The sequence below is a fragment of the Brienomyrus brachyistius genome, chromosome 16, assembly GCF_023856365.1.
Source record: "Brienomyrus brachyistius isolate T26 chromosome 16, BBRACH_0.4, whole genome shotgun sequence".
In the NCBI taxonomy this organism is placed as follows: domain Eukaryota; kingdom Metazoa; phylum Chordata; class Actinopteri; order Osteoglossiformes; family Mormyridae; genus Brienomyrus; species Brienomyrus brachyistius.
In genome coordinates this window covers 8,272,855-8,295,333 of record NC_064548.1, presented here as the reverse complement: position 1 = coordinate 8,295,333, position 22,479 = coordinate 8,272,855, and the positions used below count along the sequence as shown (strand labels likewise).

Genomic DNA, 22,479 nt, shown 5'->3' with positions numbered 1-22,479 from the left:
CTCTCTCCTCCTTTATGCCTCACCGGCAAACAGATGCAAGATGTTCTCAACCAAGTAAGCAGCTGGTGGATGCATGCCCTGTGAGTTTGTGTTTACAGGTCGCATGTCCTCATAGAACCTCAGCCTTTTTCTCATTGTCACTGTGGAGAATAATGGCTTCACTGAGCCATCAGCTGCTGGCTAATCATTTCCCTAGCCCTAACCCTATCTATCCGATGTCTCTTTGTCATTAGCCATGTGTTTCTCCAGTCTGTTCAACCAACGACCCATTTTGCAGCCTGGTGGCCAATGTTGGAGGAATATTGGAAGAACATTGTGCGCCAAGGAATCTTTCTATTTGGACATGCTCACCTGACACTTAATTCTTTCAGTATACATGCTCACGTACATGTATATGCATACAACCAGCATTCTCATTGCATTCTATAACCTGTTAATGCTGCAATGATAGTTTTGCTTAAATGTTAAAACACACCACAGAGCCATTTTCTCAGGGATTTATAGTTAAGTAAAAGAGTAGGATGCTGCTTCAGACATGACATTCTTGACCTCCAGACTCCACAATGAGGTGCATTGCTTCACATATACTTTGATTTCACCATAAATCTCCCAACAGCCTCTGTCCTTCATGTCCCACCTCTGCCTGCCTCCCCCCTACCCCCCACAGCCCATCGACTATGAGGGCTTCCAGCTCTTCATGGCCACGTACCTTGAGAACGACATCCCTGAGGAGTTGTGCCGGCACCTCTTCACTTCCTTCAAGAGCAAGACAGGATCAGCCCCATCTGAGGCTCCTCCTGCACGGGCTGGGGTCCTAGGTGAGTGACTGCTCCTCTGCACCTCCTACTGGCTTCCTGTGGAAGCCTTTACATATGTAGAGTGGAGCTTCCATGAAGGATTGTTGGTTTTTTCATATGGTTTGTGTGCCTGTTATTCATTTGGCTTCCTTTGTCCTAGTATTCGCCCATCTTTAGGGGCCTGAGGGGTGTTCTATGAAGCAGAATTTTTCATTAACTGGGTTATCTTAAGCTAGAAGTCATGATCGTACAATAAGAGTTTAGGAGCATTCCTATTGGACAATCAGGTCCTCTAGCTTAAGTTAACCCAGCTAACTGAGAAATCCTGCTTTGTGGAACACCCCTCTGATGTGTGAAGGTATGTCAACACAAATCATGTGTAAGAGCTGTAAAATGTTCTTCTGTCTAAAAAACTTCTGTCTTTTTACATACCATTATGTTTGTATGCAGTCTTTTCGCCAAGAAGCTTTGCTCAATCTAATATTAGGTCCAAATAAAGTAGCAATAGAAAGAGAGAAAGTTCGATGTGTAATGCGACTGGTCTCCACTACTGGTCCAGGGCAACGGATCTGTTTTGGGATCAGTGTAATCTCACAGAGTCACCAGAGAGACGCCTGGCACAAAACAGCTTTTGTTTTGTTTTATCCTAAAACAATAAGGATACAGCTTGCCCAAGCAGAGGAATTTCCCGTCACAGAGGATTATGTGCAGGCACTGCACTTTGTCACGTAGGATGTGTTCATTTTAAAACCGTATCGTCCAGAACAAAAAAAACTGTGGTCTGTTCAGTCTGTGGCTCCATCTAGTGCTGAACTGGCGATAAACATGGTGATTTTCATTTCTTTTTTTTTTTTTTTATCATTTTATTTCAAGAATATGTTATGTTCAGTTTTGTCAGTTTACAACAAACAGAGTATTTAATAAGATAATATGTATTCATAATATGTATGCATATTACTTTTTTAAAATAAAAAAACAGGAAGTTTTCATGATGTTTTATTGTCGCCAGACTGAATAATCCTTACATAATTCCTGAATGGTTCTTCATTTTTATATTTGACTCATTTCACAAAGTCCCACTGGAGACAGTGTCTCTGTATTATTGTTCCTGCCCATTAACTCACAATCAATGAAAAATTAATGATCTTCTCTGCTCATTCCTTTTATCACTGCAGCATGTCATTTGTTCTGTGTCACAGGGTCAGGCGCCTTACGGCATTTGTTTTGGTTGCTTCCACTGTTCCAGTTTTTACAGTCCCCTAGAATCAGGCTTCACTCAACGTGAGGAAAAAAGGTTCCTTTAGTTGAAAATGTTTAAAACTAAAAATAAAAAAAAGATGAAACAGGATACCAAAGAAGCCTGCTTATTAAGCACCCCCCTCAGTCATCCCCCGGCCCTCAGCTCATTTCCTGTAATGGCATTAGCTCTTGCCTGCCCATGTTCATCTCCTCAGTAACAGTGTTCTTCACTCCATTTCTCATATCTAAACGATTTGATTGCAGAGTCCAAGACGATCGATGCCGGGATCTCCATACAGACAGAAGTGGCCTGCGCTGCTGTTACAGGTTCACAAAAAGCTGTTTCATGATCTGCATTGTCCTCATCTTCTTAATACCCCTACCAGGGGACACGCCCTTCCTGATCTTGTTTTCTCTAATAACCAGGATAGGATTGGAAAATTAGAGGTTTTAAAACCAGTGGATGGTAGCGATCATAACATGGTTAAATTTGAGGTAAATTTTAGTGTCCGAAAAGTCCAAAACAAAAGTATACAATGTTTGGAAAAGCTAACTTTAATGGTATGCGTCTGAAACTTGAAACTGTTAAATGGATGGAGTTAAATAGCAAAACTGTTGAAGAGACATGGGATTTTTTTCAAAGCTCATTGTTGCAAGTGCAAGAGGACTTCATGCCTGTTTCCAGCAAAACTAAATCTAGGAAACTACAACCAAGGTGGTTTACTAAGGAAATTAAGAATAAAGTCAGGAGGAAAACAGCTCTCTTCCACAAATGGAAAATACCTAATGATTTCAAAATAAAGCGGGAGTATCTAAGTCTACGGGACAAGTTAAAAAATAACATTAGATACTCCAAGAGGAATAGATTGCATTGGAGGCTAAAGATGACAATAAAAATTTCTTCCAATATTTTTACTCCAAAAGAGCTCTAAAAGCTGAAATTACTAGTTTTCAGGATAGTAAGGGTCTTATAATTGAAAATGAAATTGATATAGTAAATGAGTTTAATGATTATTTTACACGGGTGTTCACAGTAGAGAACACTAGTAACTTACCACCATTTAGTATGAATACAGCGTCGTCTATGACCAATACATGTATAACTGAGGCTGATGTAGTACTAAGCCTTGCTGAGCTCAAAATAAATAAATCACAGGGCCCTGATGGCATCTTACCTATAGTTTGAAAAGAGATGAGGGATATTATTAGCCAACCTTTAACTTTACTATTCTAGAAATCGTTATTTGCTGGTGTGGTACCTTCTGATAGGAAGCGTGCTAATATAATATAAAAAGGGGATAGAAGTAATCCAGCAAACTATAGGCCAATCAGTTAAACTTGCATAACTGGAAAAGTAATGGAAGCTATAATCCAAGTCAAAATGGTAGGGTACCTGGATTCTAACAACATTCTGAGGGATAGCCAACATGGATTTAGGAGAGTAGATCCTGTTTAACTAATTTACTTGAGTTCTTTGAGGAAGCTACAAGAGAATTTGATCACAAAAAGGTCTACGATGTGACCTACTTAGATTTCCAGAAGGCCTTGGATGTTGTCCCCCACAAACGGCTCTTGCTTAAGCTCAAGGCTACAGGGATTTTAGGAACTGTAGCAGCTTGGATCGAAAAATGGTTAACAGACATGAAGCAGCGGGTAGTTTTTAGAGGCACAATGTCACAGTTGCCCTGCGTTCATAGTGGGGTACTGCAGGGTTCAATTTTAGGACCACTACTGTTATTAATTTACATTAATGATATTTACACCAATACATAGAGTAAACTAGTTAAATTTGCAGATGACACCAAAGTGGGTGGTGTAGCAGATACTGATCTAGCAGCAGAGAGGCTACAACGGGATCTGGATTTGGTTAGCGACTGGACTGATACCTAGCAGATAAAATTTTACATAGAAAAATGTAGGGTAATCCATGCAGGGAGCAGAAATATAATGTACAGATATTTTATGAGTTCCACGGACATAAAGGTAGCTGATTACGAGAAAGGCCTCGGTGTGTATGTTGATGCTTCCATGTCCCACTCTCACCAGAGTAGATAATTCCTTGGTAAGACCCCACCTACAATACTGTGTGCAGGTTTAGTCGCCACACCTTAAGAAGGACATTGCTGCCTTGGAAAAGGTTCAACGTAGGGCTACAAGAATGATTCCTGGTCTTAGAGGTATATCTTATGAGGAGAGGTTCGCTGAGCAGAATTTGTTTAGCCTCGCGCAAAGGAGTTAGGGGGGACATGATCCAGGTATATAAGATTCTAACAGGTGTTATTGCTGTTTAGCCGAATGGCTACATCAATATCAGTTTAAATACTAGAACTCGTGCCCATAAATGTAAATTAGCGGGAGAACATTTTAAAATGAATTTGAGGAAGCACTTCTTTACACAGAGTGTAGTTGGAGTATGGAATAGTCTTCCTGCTAGTGTAGCACAAGCTAAAACCCTGGGTTCCTTTAAATCAGAGCTAGATAAGATTTTAACAACTCTGAGCTATTAGTTAAGTTCTCCCCAAACGAGCTTGATGGGCTGAATGGCCTCCTCTCGTTTGTAAATTTCTTATGTTCTAATGGACATTTTACTCTACAGAGAAAACTAAATGAAATTTCCATTTAACTGCAGCCTTCTGTCACTCTTTTTATATTTGCCTGTCATTTTTTTCTTTCCTCCCTGGTCAGGAATGAATGGAAAGAGCATTCTAGCTGCCATGGGCCGTCACGTATCTGAACAGGCATCTATCGTGGCAACGGGTCAAGCACCCGCCACCTCCCAGCCCTGTGGCACAGACGCCCCCTTCTGGTCACCCAGCTGCCGAGACAAATCCTCTGGGGCTGAGAAAAACATCCCAACGGCTTCTAAGTTCAATGGCACCACGTTCCTCCTGATGCCAGGTGAGACAGCAGTGGGGCATACTGCTAGTGATGGCCAAATGAAGTTTCATGAACCATTTGCCGTATTTTTCGGAACCCACTAGATGGTGCTCTTGGCTTGCTTTGGGGCATTTTTTGAGCTTTTTTTTTTAATGGAGACCACCATCTAGTGGGCCATCACTACATACTCCCTTAAAAATGCCAGTTACAGTAGCTACACTGACACTGAAAAAGGCCTTCAGGATTTTTTGACTGTCTACCTGTATGTATGCAGTTGCTCTAATTTTCACATTGTGTTTTCTTCCATGCTGGGCATAGCTGAACTAAAATATTTGGTCACGATAAAATGGATTCTGTAAGGTCATAACTCAATTTTGATCAAAGATGGTGTGGCACCGTAGCTTGCTATGTTTGGGAGTTTCCAAATGTTACTGTAGAGCCGTACGGCCAACCATGGTCAAGCTCCTGTGGCTCGTGCATATACTGTACCAGCAGTCCTCTAGTGTGTTTCCACCCACAGAACAGAGCCAGGCGGAAAAGCCCTCATCACAGAGCGGGAGCCCGTCGTCACAAAAGGACACCGCTGTATCCGCACCCCAGGTGGTCCTCCTGAAGGACATTGTGTGCTACCTGTCCTTGCTGGAGAGAGGGACGCCGGAAGACAAACTGGAGTGTATGTCATGGGGGGGGGGGGGTTACTGGGTAGGGTTAGCCCTGTTAAGCTCACCTCTGTTTGTTTAATACCTTGAGATGGAAAGTTCAAGTCCCGAGAGTATAATTCCAGACCAATATTTTGTTCCAACCAACCAGTTGAGTCCTCTGTGAATGTGACTTTTTATACTCAACTTGCTGGTTGAAACAAAATGTTGGTATGGATTTCTACTTTCTTTTTCTTAGGGCTCTGTTTACCACATGATAACACTGTCATAACACACCGACTCTCCCTTGCCAAATAAATCCTAGGCAGGTCCGTTTGAGGTTGCTGGTCAATGCCGTTGCCTGACGTGATAGACTAATGTCTCCTCCTCTGTCCCCTCTGCCAGTCATGTTCCGGCTCTACGACACGGACGGCAATGGTCTGCTTGACAGCTCGGTGAGTTGGCTCGGCCCTTGGAAAGCCAGACAGTGCCGATTTGCGTCTCTGGAGAAAAATGAAGATTGAACTTTCGGGATTCATGTTTTAATGGCATCGTTACAATGTGGTCGCAACGTCATGCCAGCATTGTGTGATAGATGTTTGGTGCATGATGTCCAAGAGGTCATTAGATGCAGTGATGCCAGCCTGTTATAGAAGGCAGATGTTTCATAGATTCATAATACTCAACTAAAATGGGAACAATGGAGATGGGGTGTTGATGAGGTCATTAGCAGACATGATGTCATGGCCTTGGAGAAACTTTACAGATCATACAGTCTGATAATAAGGCCATCTAGCAATGCCCTCTGGCTTGTCAAAGAGGTGTCTGATAGGCGCCCTGCCTGTGCAGGAGCTGGATCGCATCATCAACCAGATGGTCCATGTGGCAGAATACCTGGAGTGGGACTCTACTGAGCTGCGGCCGGTGAGGAAATTCCTGGTGTCTGTGTGTCTGTGTCAGTGTGTTTGTCTATGCCTGTGTGTGTGTGTGCGTCACTGAGTATGCCTGTGTGTCTGGTGTGCGTCTGTCTGTCTGTGGGTGTCTGTGTGTGTCAGTGTATTTGTGTCTGTGGGTGTGTGTTTGTGTGCGTGTCACTGTGGGTGTCTGTCTTTCTGGTGTGTAAGTGTATGTCTGTGTATGCCTGTGTGTTTGGTGTGTGTGTGTGTGTGTCTGTCTGTCTTTCTGTGTTTGTCTGTGTGTGTGTGTTTGTCTGTGTGTGTGTGTGTGTGTGTGTGTCTGTCTGTCTGTCTTTCTGTGTTTGTCTGTGTGTGTGTGTTTGTCTGTGTGTGTGTGTGTGTGTGTCTATGCTTGTGTATCTGTGTGCTTGAGGCGCCATACATGCTGACCATCCTCCTGCAAATTCTGTAAAGACAGAGATGTATCTATGCTATTAGTGACTAATCAGAATGACATAATTCTTCTAGATAGTGAGAACACCCCGAGCCCAAATGTGTCTGTGTATGTGTGTTGTGTGTGTGTGTGTGTATGTCAGGTGCCTTTTAAGTAAGAATTACTAGTTTATCTCCTAAGCCATTTCCTATATGTTCTTTGATCAGAATTTACTTTGTATCTGTGCAAGGACAGGAAACAAGTTTGCATAAATGCTTGAATTTGGAGCATCTAGTCTTCTGTCCCTTTGTAGATTCTGAAGGAAATGATGGAGGAGATTGACTACGACCATGATGGGACCGTGACACTGGAGGAATGGATCAGAGGAGGCATGACCACCATCCCACTGCTGGTGTTACTTGGAATGGAGACAGTGAGTGGACATTTGGGCTTGGGGTCTTCTCACCATGGTGAAGAATTATGTCATTCTGATTAGTCACTAATAGCATAGATACATCACTGTCTTTACAGAATATGCAGGAGGATGGTCAGCATGTATGGCGCCTCAAGCACTTCAACAAGCCGGCATACTGTAACTACTGCCACGCCATGCTGCTGGGGGTGCGCAAGCAGGGCCTCAGCTGCTCCTGTGAGTTGCCCTGCGGAGGGCGCTCTAGAGTATCCTTATATGCCTGTCCACTGTATGTCGCTTTGGTTAACGGCGTAAGATCGTCATGTCTTGATCAATGTCTTGTAAATGGTGTAAATGTAAATGGTTATTCAGCATCATTTTAAGGGTATACACAAGTACAAAGAGCTAGGATGCTGGGAGTACGCACGCTACGCTGCTGCGCGGCGGGAGTAATGGCCAGAAGTCGTACCAGGTGGAATTGGGGCGCAGAAAAAAAAAATTGATGTTGCAGACAGGAGATGGGAGCCCAAGGAACATAATTTGGAATTACAGTCCTCTTCGTTTGTATGTCTGAAAGTTCGGAAGTTGAAAGTTCATAAGTAGAGGAACGTCTGTTTGACTGTCATACACTAAGGTGGATACATGCCTTGTAAATAACCCCAACCCCCAAAATATAATGCATTTTTGATTTATTATGTGAAGATTGTTGTCCTATAACATGTGTTTTGAAAAAGTAAATTTGCTCAAATGCAATTAATGTATTAGGGAAGATTAAGAGTACAGCACAGTGTTAAAGCGTTATTCCACCCATGGGTGTTTTCCTGTAAAATTGAATGCAAGGTTCTATGCAGCCGCCTGCTTCTTACTCCTCAGGTTAGTCCAGCCTGACAGTAAATACAATGCAGTGGTTGCTCCGAAATTTCCAATAACTAAATCCACTGTCTATTACACTAGAATAACTCAGTGGAAGTGGGGATTGGTGTGTGTTTCTTTTCATAGTCCAGGAGACGGCAGTACCACACTCATCCTTAAATACACTCGGTGTCAAAAAAGTTAAGCACCAAGATGGAGTGGTGGAAATGAAATGAATCTGCACGTGAAAGGTCATGTGACCGTATCGAATGATTATAATATCATATCAAACGGATATTGCTGCCCCCCCCCCCCCCCCCCCCCCCCCCCCCCCGGGCCAGGATACATGTGGTGATACGGTGCGGAAGGGAGTCATACAGCTGTTGTATCCTCTCCTGTGGCAAGTTGGCCCCCAGTTGTAACTGGGCCCCCGAGATCCTCAGTTTGGCACTGGGTCTGAGTTGATGTCCGAGCTGATCCCACACATGTTCGATTGGGGAAAGATCAGGGGAACTGGCTAGTCAGGGGAGGACCTCAACATAACACGGGCAGTTCATAGCCATACGTGCTGTGTGTGGACGACCGTTGTCTTGTTGAAAGACTGTACTAGGGTGCTGTCTCAGGAGGGGTAAGACATGTGGACACAGGATGTCACCGACGTAGTGCTGTGCCATCAGTCTCCCCCGAATCATTACCACAGATGACCTGAAGTCATACCCTATGGCTCCCCACACCATGATGTCATACCCTATGACTCCCCACACCATGATGTCATACCCTATGGCTCCCCACACCATGATGTCATACCCTATGGCTCCCCACACCATGATGTCATACCCTATGGCTCCCCACACCATGATGTCATACCCTATGGCTCCCCACACCATGATGTCATACCCTATGGCTCCCCACACCATGATGTCATACCCTATGGCTCCCCACACCATGATGTCATACCCTATGACTCCCCACACCATGATGTCATACCCTATGGCTCCCCACACCATGATGTCATACCCTATGGCTCCCCACACCGTGATGTCATACCCTATGACTCCCCACACCGTGATGTCATACCCTATGGCTCCCCACACCGTGATGTCATACCCTATGGCTCCCCACACCGTGATGTCATACCCTATGGCTCCCCACACCATGATGTCATACCCTATGGCTCCCCACACCATGATGTCATACCCTATGGCTCCCCACACCATGATGTCATACCCTATGGCTCCCCACACCATGATGTCATACCCTATGGCTCCCCACACCATGATGTCATACCCTATGACTCCCCACACCGTGATGTCATACCCTATGACTCCCCACACCGTGATGTCATACCCTATGGCTCCCCACACCGTGATGTCATACCCTATGGCTCCCCACACCGTGATGTCATACCCTATGGCTCCCCACACCGTGATGTCATACCCTATGGCTCCCCACACCGTGATGTCATACCCTATGGCTCCCCACACCATTATGTAATACCCTATGGCTCCCCACACCATGATGTCATACCCTATGGCTCCCCACACCATGATGTCATACCCTATGGCTCCCCACACCATGATGTCATACCCTATGGCTCCCCACACCGTGATGTCATACCCTATGACTCCCCACACCGTGATGTCATACCCTATGCCTCCCCACACCGTGATGTCATACCCTATGCCTCCCCACACCGTGATGTCATACCCTATGCCTCCCCACACCGTGATGTCATACCCTATGGCTCCCCACACCGTGATGCCACCGGTGTGTCTCTCCACAACATTGGCAACATTGGTCCTCTCCCCTCGGCGCCGCCATACGTGCACATGACGGTCATCCGTGGGAATGCAGAAACGAGATTCATCGCTGAACATGGTTTGACACCATTTGTCATCAGTCCATGCCTTCCAGTTATGGCACCACTCCAAACACAGCTGTCTCTGCGCTGGTGTTAACAGCAGCTCACGCATGTGACGGTGAACCCGTAGTCCGGCTGATGTCAGTCATCGAGACATGGTGCGGTGTTGTAGAGAGTCCAGTACCTGTGTCCGGATGGCAAGTGCAGATGGCATGGGGTTCTCCCTTGGTGTGGTCTGTCTTGGGCAACCGGAACCTTCACAACGTGTGTGGGTGCCCTCACGTACCCATTGGTTCCAACTTCGGGCAACTGTGGCATCTAAATGCCCCACATGCTGGACAATTGCACAATACGACCACCCGGGCTCAGGCAAACCCACATTGCGACTCCTATCAAACTCTGTCATGTGCTGGTAATAATGTCTAATGCATCTATGAGGCATCCTCTGTGTCTGGTGACTAGTAGGGCCAGCTTCATCCAAATCAAATCATTTACATACCCATCGCTGATCTGCACGTGTATCAAATTACAACCAGATCGGACCATCACTTCTGGGTACTTAACTTTTGTTGTCACTGAGAGTAGGTAAGAATTTCTTCTTATTGTACCTTAATAACATAGTCTTGTATCAGGGTTGCCAACTTCTGGTGTGGTGTGAGATTTTCAATTTGAGACAGTCTGCACACACATTTACATGTACATTTTTATTACCTTCTAAATAGTCTGCAGAGTTTGCAGACTACTCCAATGCTTATGATTTAGCAAATTTTAGGTTGATATTGAAATAATATAGATTTGACTTCTTCCATGTGCCTGAGAATCTGAAAGCATGAGTGTCATGCCAGATATGTGAGAGTTGGCAACCCTGCTTATATGCTTGTATTACCTGTGCAAATAGTTCATATAACTGTTGTTCGTTCGGTGTGTCTATAATACTAAACTGTGTCTTTAATGTATCACTTTGTAACCCCCTACAGTATGCAAGTACACGGTCCATGAGCGCTGTGTTTCCAAGGACATCGCTGCCTGCATCAGCACCTACGCCAAGTCACGCCGGGATACAGCTGTAAGTTCAGAGAGTGTGGAGGCCGGCTTTAATGTCATTACAGCCCCTATTTTTATGGCTGTTACATTTACATGGATCCTAGGATTAGGACCTGGAGCAAGCATCCTGTATCATTGTTCACTAAAGTATTAAAGTTCAGCAAGCATTTTCTGTTATGATTTGTTATACAAAAAATCTTGTGCCAGAACTAGTGTATTTCATATTTTGTTGCATACACCTCTTTCAATCCATAACCAGCTCGCCTCTGAGCGCAGTGCAGTATGCCAGTGTGTTGTTTTTACCTCAAAAACTGTCAGTGGTTTTGGGTTTAGCAATGACCCATATGAGGAGGTCCTGGGAGCTCACACTACAGGCCGAATCCGGTCTTGCCTCACTTTCCTATACTGAACGCCGACTCTGCTTGTCGCCCGGCCTTGTGCAGGTAACGCAGCACGTGTGGATGGAAGGCAACTCAGCCACCAAATGTGACCGCTGCCACCGGAGCATCAAGTGTTATCAGGGCCTGACCGGACTGCACTGTGTGTGGTGCCACGTCACTGTGAGTATGTGCAGCAGCTAGTCCTCAATAACTCCTTCATATGATGGACCCAGAGCTTGGGCTTGCAAAATGACACATAAAATAAATATATGAATAAAACAAAAAAGCAGCCAGGTGCAATAGAGAAGGAAGCCATTTACACTAGTATTTACATTTCCAGCATTTAGAAGACGCTCTTATCCAGAGCGACTTCCATTTCTCTAAATTCAGTATTTTATATGATGTTAATGTAGGATGTACGTTATGTATTAATGCATGCATGCTTGTTAAAAGTACTGTGTTTTATGTTTATGTATGAATGAAATTGTGCTGCAAATGCACATGCAGCTGGGAGAATATGGGCAGCAAACCATGCATCTTCCAATGGGGTCCATTAAAACAAGGAACCACTAAATCACAATCAGTTTTATTCAAGGATTGTTTGCATGACTGTTGCGACGTCAGACACTGTAAAGGTTCACAGAGCATTGGTATGGTATGGTATAGTGTGGTATGGTATGGTATAGTGTGGTATGGTATGGTATAGTGTGGTATGGTATGGTATAGTGTGGTATGGTATGGTATGGTATAGTGTGGTATGGTGTGGTATGGTATGGTATGGTGTGGTATGGTATAGTGTGGTATAGTATGGTATGGTGTGGTGTGGTATGGTATAGTATAGTGTGGTATGGTGTGGTGTGGTATGGTATAGTGTGGTATAGTATGGTGTGGTATGGTATAGTATAGTGTGGTATGGTGTGGTGTGGTATGGTATGGTATGGTATAGTGTGGTATGGTATGGTATGGTATGGTATGGTATGGTATGGTATGGTATGGTATGGTATGGTATGGTATGGCACAGGGACTACAAGCTGCCATTAAGTCATGGTAAAAACTAGCATCCCATCCAGGGTGAATTACTGCCTCATGTTCTTTGTTGTTTGGGGCAGCCTCCTGGTGCCTTGTACTGGATAAGCGGTTTGAAGATGGATGGATGGATGGATGGATGGATGGATGAAAAAAATCATTACTGGTAGCGTTGGTGCTGATGGTTCTGTAGGTGGGAGGTGTTGCCATCTTGTCTGAGTATGTTGAGACTTATGCATTGTTGATTTGCTAATGGCTCTTTAGATAATGGATAATGTAGGAGAGCAGCAGGCCAGTAATATAATATACTGCTCTAGAGGCTGATTAAATATAAATGTGAGCTTTGGAATTAGCTGGTCACCATTGAGCTTTAATACTGGGTCAGGGCCTGCTGCTCTTTTGCCATTTCTTATACATCTTGTGGACCTCCTGTGCTCTATTTCTGAAAGCGCTTGTAGACCTCTTATCCTCTGGTTGTTAAAGATCTTGTGGACTTCCTATCCTCTGTTTTTGAAAGAGCTTGTGGATCTCCTGTCTTCTGGTTCTTAAACAGCTTGTGGATCTCCTTTGCCTTTGCATCAGCATCGATTAATAGTTGTACTGGTTGAATGGTCAGTGTTATCGGGCAGGTAAACTGAAGTTAAATCTGGTTTATATTAAAATGCTTTAACGATACTGTGTTTATTATTCTTTTAGAAAGCTTTGTATCAAAAGCACAAAGGATCACAAAATAGTTTCACAGAATAAGTGTGATTTTAAAAATCCCACCACCAGAGGGCCTTCTGCCCTTTTCTGTGGACACTTATGATGTTCGACAGCATTTAATGTTTTTACTATTCGGTTTTTACTATTTTGTTTTAGCTATATTTTGACCAATTTGTTGCAAAACATGAAGCATTCATGTGCGATCATTTAAGATTGAAGTATTTAATGTTACATGCACAGTAAACAATTGCACTGTGCTATAAAAATTTTACTCTGCATGCCCTACCAGTAAACACAAATTAAAGCACAAATGCAAATAAAGGTGCTTAAATAAAACAATAAGTATGCATAGATTTAGGAAAATAAATATGTATACATAGTGCAGCGTAAACAGTACAATGAAAACAAAGCAAATATTGTAAGTGATGAGATGCAGTGCCCTCAGGTGGCGATGATATGTAATGCAGATTCTCTGACTTGAAATAGTTTCAGTGAATGATACTCTAAACCTTGTTTGCACAACTATCTTGGTGGTCTGCATTATTAATTATCCCTTATTTATTAGCACCAATTTTTACAAACACTATAATTACTTAAGCAGAGAGTGGTAACGATTAATAAGTATGCCTGCATGGAGAAATTTGAAAAATCCATTCCCTTCTCTTGATAAAAGGTTAGTGTTAGCAGCCTATGGCATTATTGGTCTGAAAATGTTTATTTTCTTCATGTACTCATTTGCTATTAAGTCATCTACACATGTAGTATTTATACTCCTTTTCCAAAATGAAATACAATAACCAGTCTCCATTTTCCATTGCTTGACAAACCTCCCTTATAGCTGACACCTTGTTTAAATAGCATGCCGTTCCAATTGATGAACATTCCTGTCATGGTATTTGCTATTTTCTGCTGCAGATAAATGTATTACTTCCTGCCTTCGTTTTGGTTTATTTTCAGTGTGGGGTAAAACATGCCATTTGGCTTAAAACAAAGCATCACCATGGCAACACAAAAATACCACTGGTTGTCAGAATCTTCTCTATTATTAAAGTTATTTCAGGACAGAAATGCCTGAGCTTTTTTTACGCAGAGCGCTGACGCCGCCTGCCGCTATGCTGTTTTGGGAACATCCAGTTCAGTGAGGCACTGTAGTGACAGGCACTGCCCACACAGGGATGAATATTCGGAAGAGAGGCCTGATCTTTATTACGGAACCTACAGTGGATTTTCACACGTTAGCTTCGTAGGTGATGTGACCCATTGAGATTGCTGGCCTGACCGGGTGCTGCAGGTCACCTCACCATCTTCATCCACCCTCAGCTCCACAACCGGTGTGCATCAAGCGTGAAGCCGGAGTGCGACGGGGGGGCGTTGAGGGACCACACCCTGCTACCTTCCTATATCTGTCCTGTGGTGCTGGTGAGCTCCATTATCTGTACCTCACTCCACAAATAGATACACTCACCCCCCCTAGTGGCCATCTGTGTGAAGAGCACACTGTTGTCATAGCTGACCTGGGTAAATGCTTACGTCATTCTCAGTAACGGGACGAAAAAGTCCTAAAATGTGTCAAAATAAATAGAAACCTATTGCCACTGCTGATGATTTATAGCAAAATTTTCTGTGATTTGAGATCTAAAGGCCACAAAATACCTTTGACTGTTTCATGTGATGTAGCCACTGTGTTGTGTAGACAGACAGATAAAATAATAACCCTAAAACTAATTCTCAGGTTTATTTGTCATCTCGAGTTTAGACAGAGGACATTTGCTGGGGTGATCTTTTTATGTTTTGAACAGTTAAGAGTTTGCCGTGATTCACATTCGCATTTGGGACAGTCCTGAGCATAAGGAAAGTGCTCTTCTTTCAAGTGCAATATTTAAGATATAAAGCTACAGCTCTGAAGCCCAGAAAGTGAATCAGCATTTTCTGCCTTTTTGTTGTCTTGTTTCTGAGTTTCTGAGGTCCTGGTGTTTGAATGCTGTCTGTCTGTCTGTCTGTCTACCTTCCTGCCTGTTGGTCTGTCTTCCTACCTGCCTGTTGGTCTGTCTGTCTGCTTACCTGCCTGTCTGTCTGTCTGCCTACCTGCCTGTCTGTCTGTCTGTCTGCCTACCTGCCTGTCTGTCTGCCTGCCTGTCGGTCTGTTTGTCTGTCTGCCTACCTGCCTGTCTGTCTGCCTGCCTGTTGGTCTGTTTGTCTGTCTGCCTACCTGCCTGTCTATCTGTCTGCCTGTATGTCTGTCTGCCTGCCTTCCTGTCTGTCTGTCTGCCTTCCTGTCTGTCTGCCTTCCTGCCTGTCTGCCTGCCTTCCTGTCTGTCTGTCTGCCTTCCTGCCTGTCTGTCTGCCTGCCTGTCGGTCTGTTTGTCTGTCTGCCTACCTGCCTGTCTGTCTGCCTGCCTGTCGGTCTGTTTGTCTGTCTGCCTACCTGCCTGTCTATCTGTCTGCCTTTATGTCTGTCTGTCTGCCTTCCTGTCTGTCTGCCTACCTTCCTGTCTGTCTGTGTGCCTGTCTATCTCCCTGTCTGTCTGCCTGGCTACCTGCCTGTCTATCTGTACACAGGAACGCCATTCTGGCATGAAGCGCCCTGAAAGAGAGTCTCCACCCAGCATGAGCCCTGAGGACCTCAGCCAGAACTTTAAGTTCACTGGAGATGGACAAGGACTTCAGGTGATCAAATTAGCCATTCAATTCGGAACAGAGGTTGCCAGGATATTGCAGTGTGTATCTGTGTGTCTTTCTGGTAAATTTGGTCTTCTGTTTAGATCACCCCCTTGCAAGGAACACACCCCCTCCTGGTCCTGGTTAATCCAAAGAGTGGCGGCAGGCAGGGTAAGAGGTGAGTTTCCATTCCTGAGGGCCTTGCTAAAATACATCTTCCCTTAAGCCAATGTAAGCATCTTGATTTAACTGGGCAACATTGCTCTTTAACGAATATTTGCATCAGTTTTTACTTAGTAGTGTTTTTCAAAATTAAACGCATAAAGCTTATTTTTTAGATGTTAATATCCATCTGTCTATCTATCTATGTATTTATCTATCTAAACATGCAAGATCTCCGTGGTAATGATAGATGGAGAATATCATATTGTTGAGTGGGATTACTCAACAATAAGCACCCCTGTGTCAGTGATTATGAGTGAGACCAACCCTGGAGCTCCCCTTTGTCTGTGATTATGAGTGGGACTGACTCTGGAGCTCCCCTGTGTCTGTGATTATGAGTGAGACCAACCCTGGAGCTCCCCTTTGTCTGTGATTATGAGTGGGACTGACTCTGGAGCTCCCCTGTGTCTGTGATTACGAGTGGGACTGACCCTGGAGCTCCCCTGTGTCTGTGATTATGAGTGGGACTGACTCTGGAGCTCCCCTGTGTCTGTGATTACGAGTGGGACTGACCCTGGAACTTCCCTGTGTCAGTGATTATGAGTGGGACTGACTCTGGAGCTCCCCTGTGTCTGTGATTACGAGTGGGACTGACCCTGGAACTTCCCTGTGCCTGTGATTACGAGTGGGACTGACCCTGGAGCTCCCCTGTGTCTGTGATTATGAGTGAGACCAACCCTGGAGCTCCCCTTTGTCTGTGATTATGAGTGGGACTGACTCTGGAGCTCCCCTGTGTCTGTGATTACGAGTGGGACCGACCCTGGAGCTCCCCTGTGTCTGTGATTATGAGTGGGACCGACCCTGGAGCTCCCCTGTGTCTGTGATTATGAGTGGGACCGACCCTGGAGCCCCCCTGTGTCTGTGATTATGAGTGGGACCGACCCTGAAGGTCTGCTGTGTCTGTGATTATGAGTGGGACCGACCCTGGAGCTCCCCTGTGTCTGTGATTATGAGTGGGACTGACTCTGGAGCTCCCCTGTGTCTGTGATTACGAGTGGGACCGACCCTGGAGCTCCCCTGTGTCTGTGATTATGAGTGGGACCGACCCTGGAGCTCCCCTGTGTCTGTGATTATGAGTGGGACCGACCCTGGAGCCCCCCTGTGTCTGTGATTATGAGTGGGACCGACCCTGAAGGTCTGCTGTGTCTGTGATTATGAGTGGGACCGACCCTGGAGCTCCCCTGTGTCTGTGATTATGAGTGGGACCGACCCTGGAGCCCCCCTGTGTCTGTGATTATGAGTGGGACTGACCCTGAAGCTCCGCTGTGTCTGTGATTATGAGTGGGACCGACCCTGGAGCTCCCCTGTGTCTGTGTCATGTCCTCTGGTTTTGCATTCTGTGTGCAGGGTGTTGCGCAAATTTCAGTACCTCCTGAACCCAAGACAGGTCTACAGTCTGGATCGAGCTGGACCTACTGCAGGGTGAGTCTTGTGACTTTTCCAGAATTTATCAAGGATGTTCCTTTCCAAGGTCAGGCTAAGAGAGAGATGAGGAACAATGTACTGTTTTGTTGACAGGTCCCCAGTATTGCTCCTCCACATCTCGCTCTATCACCCTCTTCTCTGTTCACGTCTCTATTTTTTTTCCCACACCTGTCTGACATTCAGAACAGAAAGCCTTCACAGATGAGTGCCTTTAAATTTTATATAACAGGAGCCTTTCACTCAGGCAGTACGTGTAGTATGGGGTGTCTGGCTGGGAGCCACTACCACCGGCTGCCCATGGCACCCCCTTTCTGCTCGGAACGGGCCTGATAAATCAGTTGTACGAATTAATTGGTTGTCAGTAACCTTTAGTTTCATCGAGCATTTCCTGGTGATGGATTGGCTGTCATTCATCAGGTCTGTGTTCACCCTCTGGGTCTGTGGTGGATGTGAATCAAAGAGCCACATCTCAGCTGACCCCTGACTAGCAGTGAGTGGAGTACCTGAAATCCGTACTCGGGTTTAACCCTTTGGGGTCTAGGGGTAGGGAGCACAGTTTCATTCAATATCATAAACTTAATTCATGACAAATAAATTATTTCTTATATATTTGATTTGGCAGTAAACTCATCTTAATCGTAGTGTTCTTTGTAAATATGTAAGATTTATGTGAAGTTTGTAATTTGACATTGAAGTATAGACATCGCAAAAAGCAGTTTGGAACACTTGCAGAAACATAGTACATAGTAAGCAATGGGGGTAGTTTGTTTTGATCCCAGATTTCTGATCACCAAAGTCTTGGCTACATGAAGATGACTAAATGGTGTAGCTGCAACCTTCAGTTTGATAAATAATAAGAAAAAGCTAACTCATGCCACTATTTCTGGCTCCTTTTATTGTATATATAGCAACTTTCATGTGTATGCATGAGCCATTCACACCTAGCCACCCCCCCCCGCCCATATCTGGATCGCGTTTCCCCGTTGCGCTGTTCACCAAATGACCATGCGAATGGGATCTGAATACGCGGTAATGCGGCTATTTTTAATGTGAATTTTTATCTTCAGGTGAGAGCGGCACTACACTACACTAAAACTTTAATATTTCCGAGAATTGCCATTTTGAGAAGATTACGTATTTAGTCAGAGTTTGTTTCATGTTTTTACAATACGATTTCAGCAAGTTATGAATCGAAATATATGAGAAAGATACGCCGCATCGCAGACAATGCCGACGACTCCAGAGGGTTAAGAGGAGATACCTGTACAGGGAATACAATTACTACTATTTTCAATAAGCCACTGCAGAAAAACATTGGTTGCTCATACAAAATGTTAGAAGTCTATATATAATATCCATTGTCAATAGAAAGATATTAGAATAAAAGTATAAAGTACAATTTCTTTATAGTTGTAGTTGAAAGCTAATTTTGTTAATACTCAGGTAAAACACAAAGTTCCCAAAATAATACTTAAGTAGACAAAGTAGAGTCTGAAGTATGTGGTTCAAGCAAGCAGAGATACTGAATAATAACAGTCATGTCATCTCCATTGCAAAAGTCTAGAGATCATCGCAAAACAACACACATACTTTACAAGAATTATAACCAGACATTCAGCTCCGGTTGCTATGCCAGAAGCCAGCTGGGTCTCGGAACTCGGTTTCAACGCAGCATTTCTGCTTCTCCCTGGTCTCGATCAGCTCTTTATGCCGCAGATGAGGCTTATACAGGGCCTAAGTGAACATCCAGCTACAGAAAATGGAGACATTTGGAGCAACGTGGGCGGCAGGTACGGTGCCCACGGTTTGTCCCGTCAGAGCGCGTTTCCTTGGAAACGGCCCCGGTGTGCCACTGCGCAGTGTCGCTCCATGGTAAAAAGCAGCAGTGAGACACGTTGTTCAGAAAACTCTGCCAGTGAAGTACGAGCATCCGTCTGCTCTTCCTCCTTCAGTCACGACACGGGCCCTTCGGAGTCGTGGCTGTACAGAGAGGACCAGTAAATGGGCGATGGTGACGCAGATATCTAATGAGAAAGAAAACGTTAAATGAAGGAGAGGCTGCAGTGGGCACAAGCGTGACTGGGGGTTTCGTTTGGGTAACTACTAGGCACAGACATGTCCTCAGATTCAGTGTACAGCTAATTACATAAATTACCAATGAAGGCATTCAGGTTTGAATGAAAAGACAGGGAGGGGTCTTGAAAATGTGAAGCTGGGGGCACCCTTTGCAGTTCCCCACCACAGGCAGGTCCTCCTCAAACCCTTCTTCGTCCTTTCTCATTGCTAAGGCCTACTTATAGAGAGCCCCAGAGTAGAAGAAAATTTTGCAACTCACTATGTCTGTATGTGCACTAATACACGTGCCTGTGTGTCTGTCTGGTCACATTTCCTGTGGGGTTAAATCGGTTCAGGGTCGGCACTGCACATAGACACCCTGGGGAGTCGAGTACCGGCAGCACCCCCTTGTCGTTTCCTATGGTCCCCGGTGACATCGTAATATAAATGATGATGTCATAATGGTGAGGGGTCAGCCTTCCCCTGGCTTCGTCTTCTTTAAGAGAAATATTCATTGTGAAGAAAGAAGTACCCAATTTCCCCATTCATTGAAAGTCACTGGCCGTGGACATTTTAAAAATGGGTAAATCAAGGTATGTAATTTAAGGTAATTTAATTGTCTGTTTTTTTTCCCCTGCTTTCTTTTCTTTCGTTAACCGTCATTTAAAAATGATGCTTTGAATGGCTTCATTCTTTCTGAGATAATACATTAACCCTTGAATTTAATCTTAACCCTCTTTCCCATAAGCTGCTGCCATCGCGGTGTTAAATTAGCACAGGCGATGCATAAGGTCAGCGGTGATGCAGAACAGTCAGCGCAGCGTCGTGCACGGCCTGAAGGGGGCGCCCAACACGATTAGCCTGTAAGCTGTCTGCATGTCTGCTGCCCCTCTTTAGACTGAACTTCTTCCATGATGTGCCTGACTTCCGAGTTCTGGCATGTGGAGGCGACGGGACTGTGGGCTGGATCTTGGACTGCATTGGTAATAAAACCTTTGACTCACAGGGGTAAGGGGGGGGGCACCGTTGGGGGTGGAGTGGGAGTGTTGGAGAGACTGTTTTTTCTTTGATACCCTTGGTGTCAACAGGAATAATGAAATGCAAGGAGAGAATAGGTCATTGTAAGAGGTGCGACTGATTTCCATCCAAACGCCCTACATACAAGCCGCCCACGAAAACGGAACATGCTAAGCCCTTGGCTGTCTACTGGTGCCCAATTCCCCATGCAGACAGACAGCGTTGGCTTTACTCAGGCTTGGACTGGAGCCATGTGATGGCAGAATCTTCCCTTAGGAGCTGTTCGTAGACCTGGGGCTGAATGTAAGAAAATGCCCCATAGCTGAAGGAGCACGATATGGCAGAATAAATAGTGCAGGTATCTTTGGCACAAGGATGTCAAATGCTCAGCTTATAAGACCTACTTAGACACACTGAGCATTATTTCTAACCTATTTTTCAGTTTTTCCGTGCATACCATTTTTATACAGGCATCCCACTGCTTAGTCCTGTTTACAGTATATTCATAACCAACCTTAAAAATACTAGCTTTTTTTTAAATTGATGGTATCATCCTCCGCACACCCAATATAACGTTGACACACAGCACAGAGCTGCGGATTTGGAAAAAAAAATCAGCCTTGTAGAACAATTCGGTGTGTTTTTGCAGTGTATCAGGCCATAGAATTTCGCCAACCATTTATCCATTTAGGTTTTTTAAGTAAGCCGCAGGATATGCCGCGAATTGGCCACTCCGGGGACTGAGTGGCCCGGTTTCTGTGGCACCACTGCTTAGGGGTAGTTACTTGTGTGAGTGTTTTATTTGGCATTGGTGTCCTATAAGCGAAAAGGCCCCAAAATGGCTCAAGCGGCTCCTGTCCCCATTACCCTGTCATCCATCTCCCTGACCTGCTTCTCCGTCTACCTGCAGACAAGGCCAACCTTGGCAGGCATCCACCAGTCACAATCCTGCCCCTGGGCACCGGGAATGACCTGGCGCGCTGCCTGCGCTGGGGTGGAGGTGAGCTGGGAGGATGGGGGTTGTGCCTCTGGACCTCCGGGGGGGGGTCCATCTCTGTGTTGCCACGGAGTCACTCCCAGCGACACTGAATGAATGTCACGCTGTTGTTTTACATCGAATGTTTGGGGCGCGTGTGGAGCCCGCTGTGAAAAGGCATATTATGGCGCTCCATCGAAACACTCAGCCTACAATAAATATCTGGAATAGCAGAGACAGCGGCCAGAGTTCATAGAATGAATTCAATGAGGCAGCTGGGTTTGTGGAAAACACAACAACGAAAATGTTCAGATGCTACACAGCCTGTGGGAATGTAGAAAGATTTTATTCATGATTCAGAATGTTTTCACTTCGCTGTTAGACACTCTGGACCTGAATCATGCAAAATGATGGCAACTTAGAGTTCCGCTACTTTGCGATGATTTAAGCTCATTCATAAGGCTTCCCTTACTGTAAACAGCACATAAATGTATGATTAATGTGGCGTTACTGGCAAGAGGCGTCACACGTAAGAGCCAATGAAGATCGCCGTGTTAACGTGCTGCTTCATATATATGAGCCACACTTTGCATTGATTCCTCTGCTGTCAAAGGGACATGGACATGTAAAATCATTGAAGGAACCCTACATGTTCTTACATACAGCTCCGCATTTTACAGGGGTGAAAAGCAAGTCAGCTTCTTCCTGATAGACTCAAGCACCTTTAATAGCAAAGGTTGCCATGGACCTGAAGCAGAAAAACATTCCACTTCCAACTGTCTTTGAAATAAACATAGCAGTTGACTAAGTGGACATCAGATTTATAGATGACAAGCCAGCAGTTTTAGTAAACCAAACTCTAGACTAACCTAACCCCCACCACCCCCGATGATCATTCTGCTAATCAGTGTCTGAGAGGTTAGCCAGTTACCAGCATTGGTATTTGCAATATTATAAAAATATTCT

General features: G+C 44.8%; 1 protein-coding gene across 3 annotated transcripts in view; it reads left to right on the top strand.

The window, feature by feature from the left end:
• The window catches only part of LOC125710042 (diacylglycerol kinase beta-like), a 65,787-nt gene that overhangs the window by 17,363 nt on the left and 25,945 nt on the right, over positions 1-22,479 (top strand). For 2 of the 3 annotated variants that reach the window (XM_048979204.1, XM_048979206.1), the window contains exons 4-20: positions 34-54; positions 668-818; positions 2,301-2,363; positions 4,722-4,934; positions 5,434-5,586; positions 5,957-6,006; positions 6,401-6,475; positions 7,194-7,313; positions 7,412-7,529; positions 10,983-11,071; positions 11,493-11,609; positions 14,481-14,579; positions 15,720-15,827; positions 15,923-15,996; positions 17,388-17,462; positions 20,418-20,503; positions 21,448-21,537. In XM_048979204.1, the coding sequence (XP_048835161.1) occupies positions 34-54; positions 668-818; positions 2,301-2,363; positions 4,722-4,934; positions 5,434-5,586; positions 5,957-6,006; positions 6,401-6,475; positions 7,194-7,313; positions 7,412-7,529; positions 10,983-11,071; positions 11,493-11,609; positions 14,481-14,579; positions 15,720-15,827; positions 15,923-15,996; positions 17,388-17,462; positions 20,418-20,503; positions 21,448-21,537 (1,702 nt within the window). The remainder of the gene's footprint in view (positions 1-33; positions 55-667; positions 819-2,300; positions 2,364-4,721; positions 4,935-5,433; positions 5,587-5,956; positions 6,007-6,400; positions 6,476-7,193; positions 7,314-7,411; positions 7,530-10,982; positions 11,072-11,492; positions 11,610-14,480; positions 14,580-15,719; positions 15,828-15,922; positions 15,997-17,387; positions 17,463-20,417; positions 20,504-21,447; positions 21,538-22,479) is intronic. The other variant, XM_048979205.1, reaches the window with a different exon arrangement.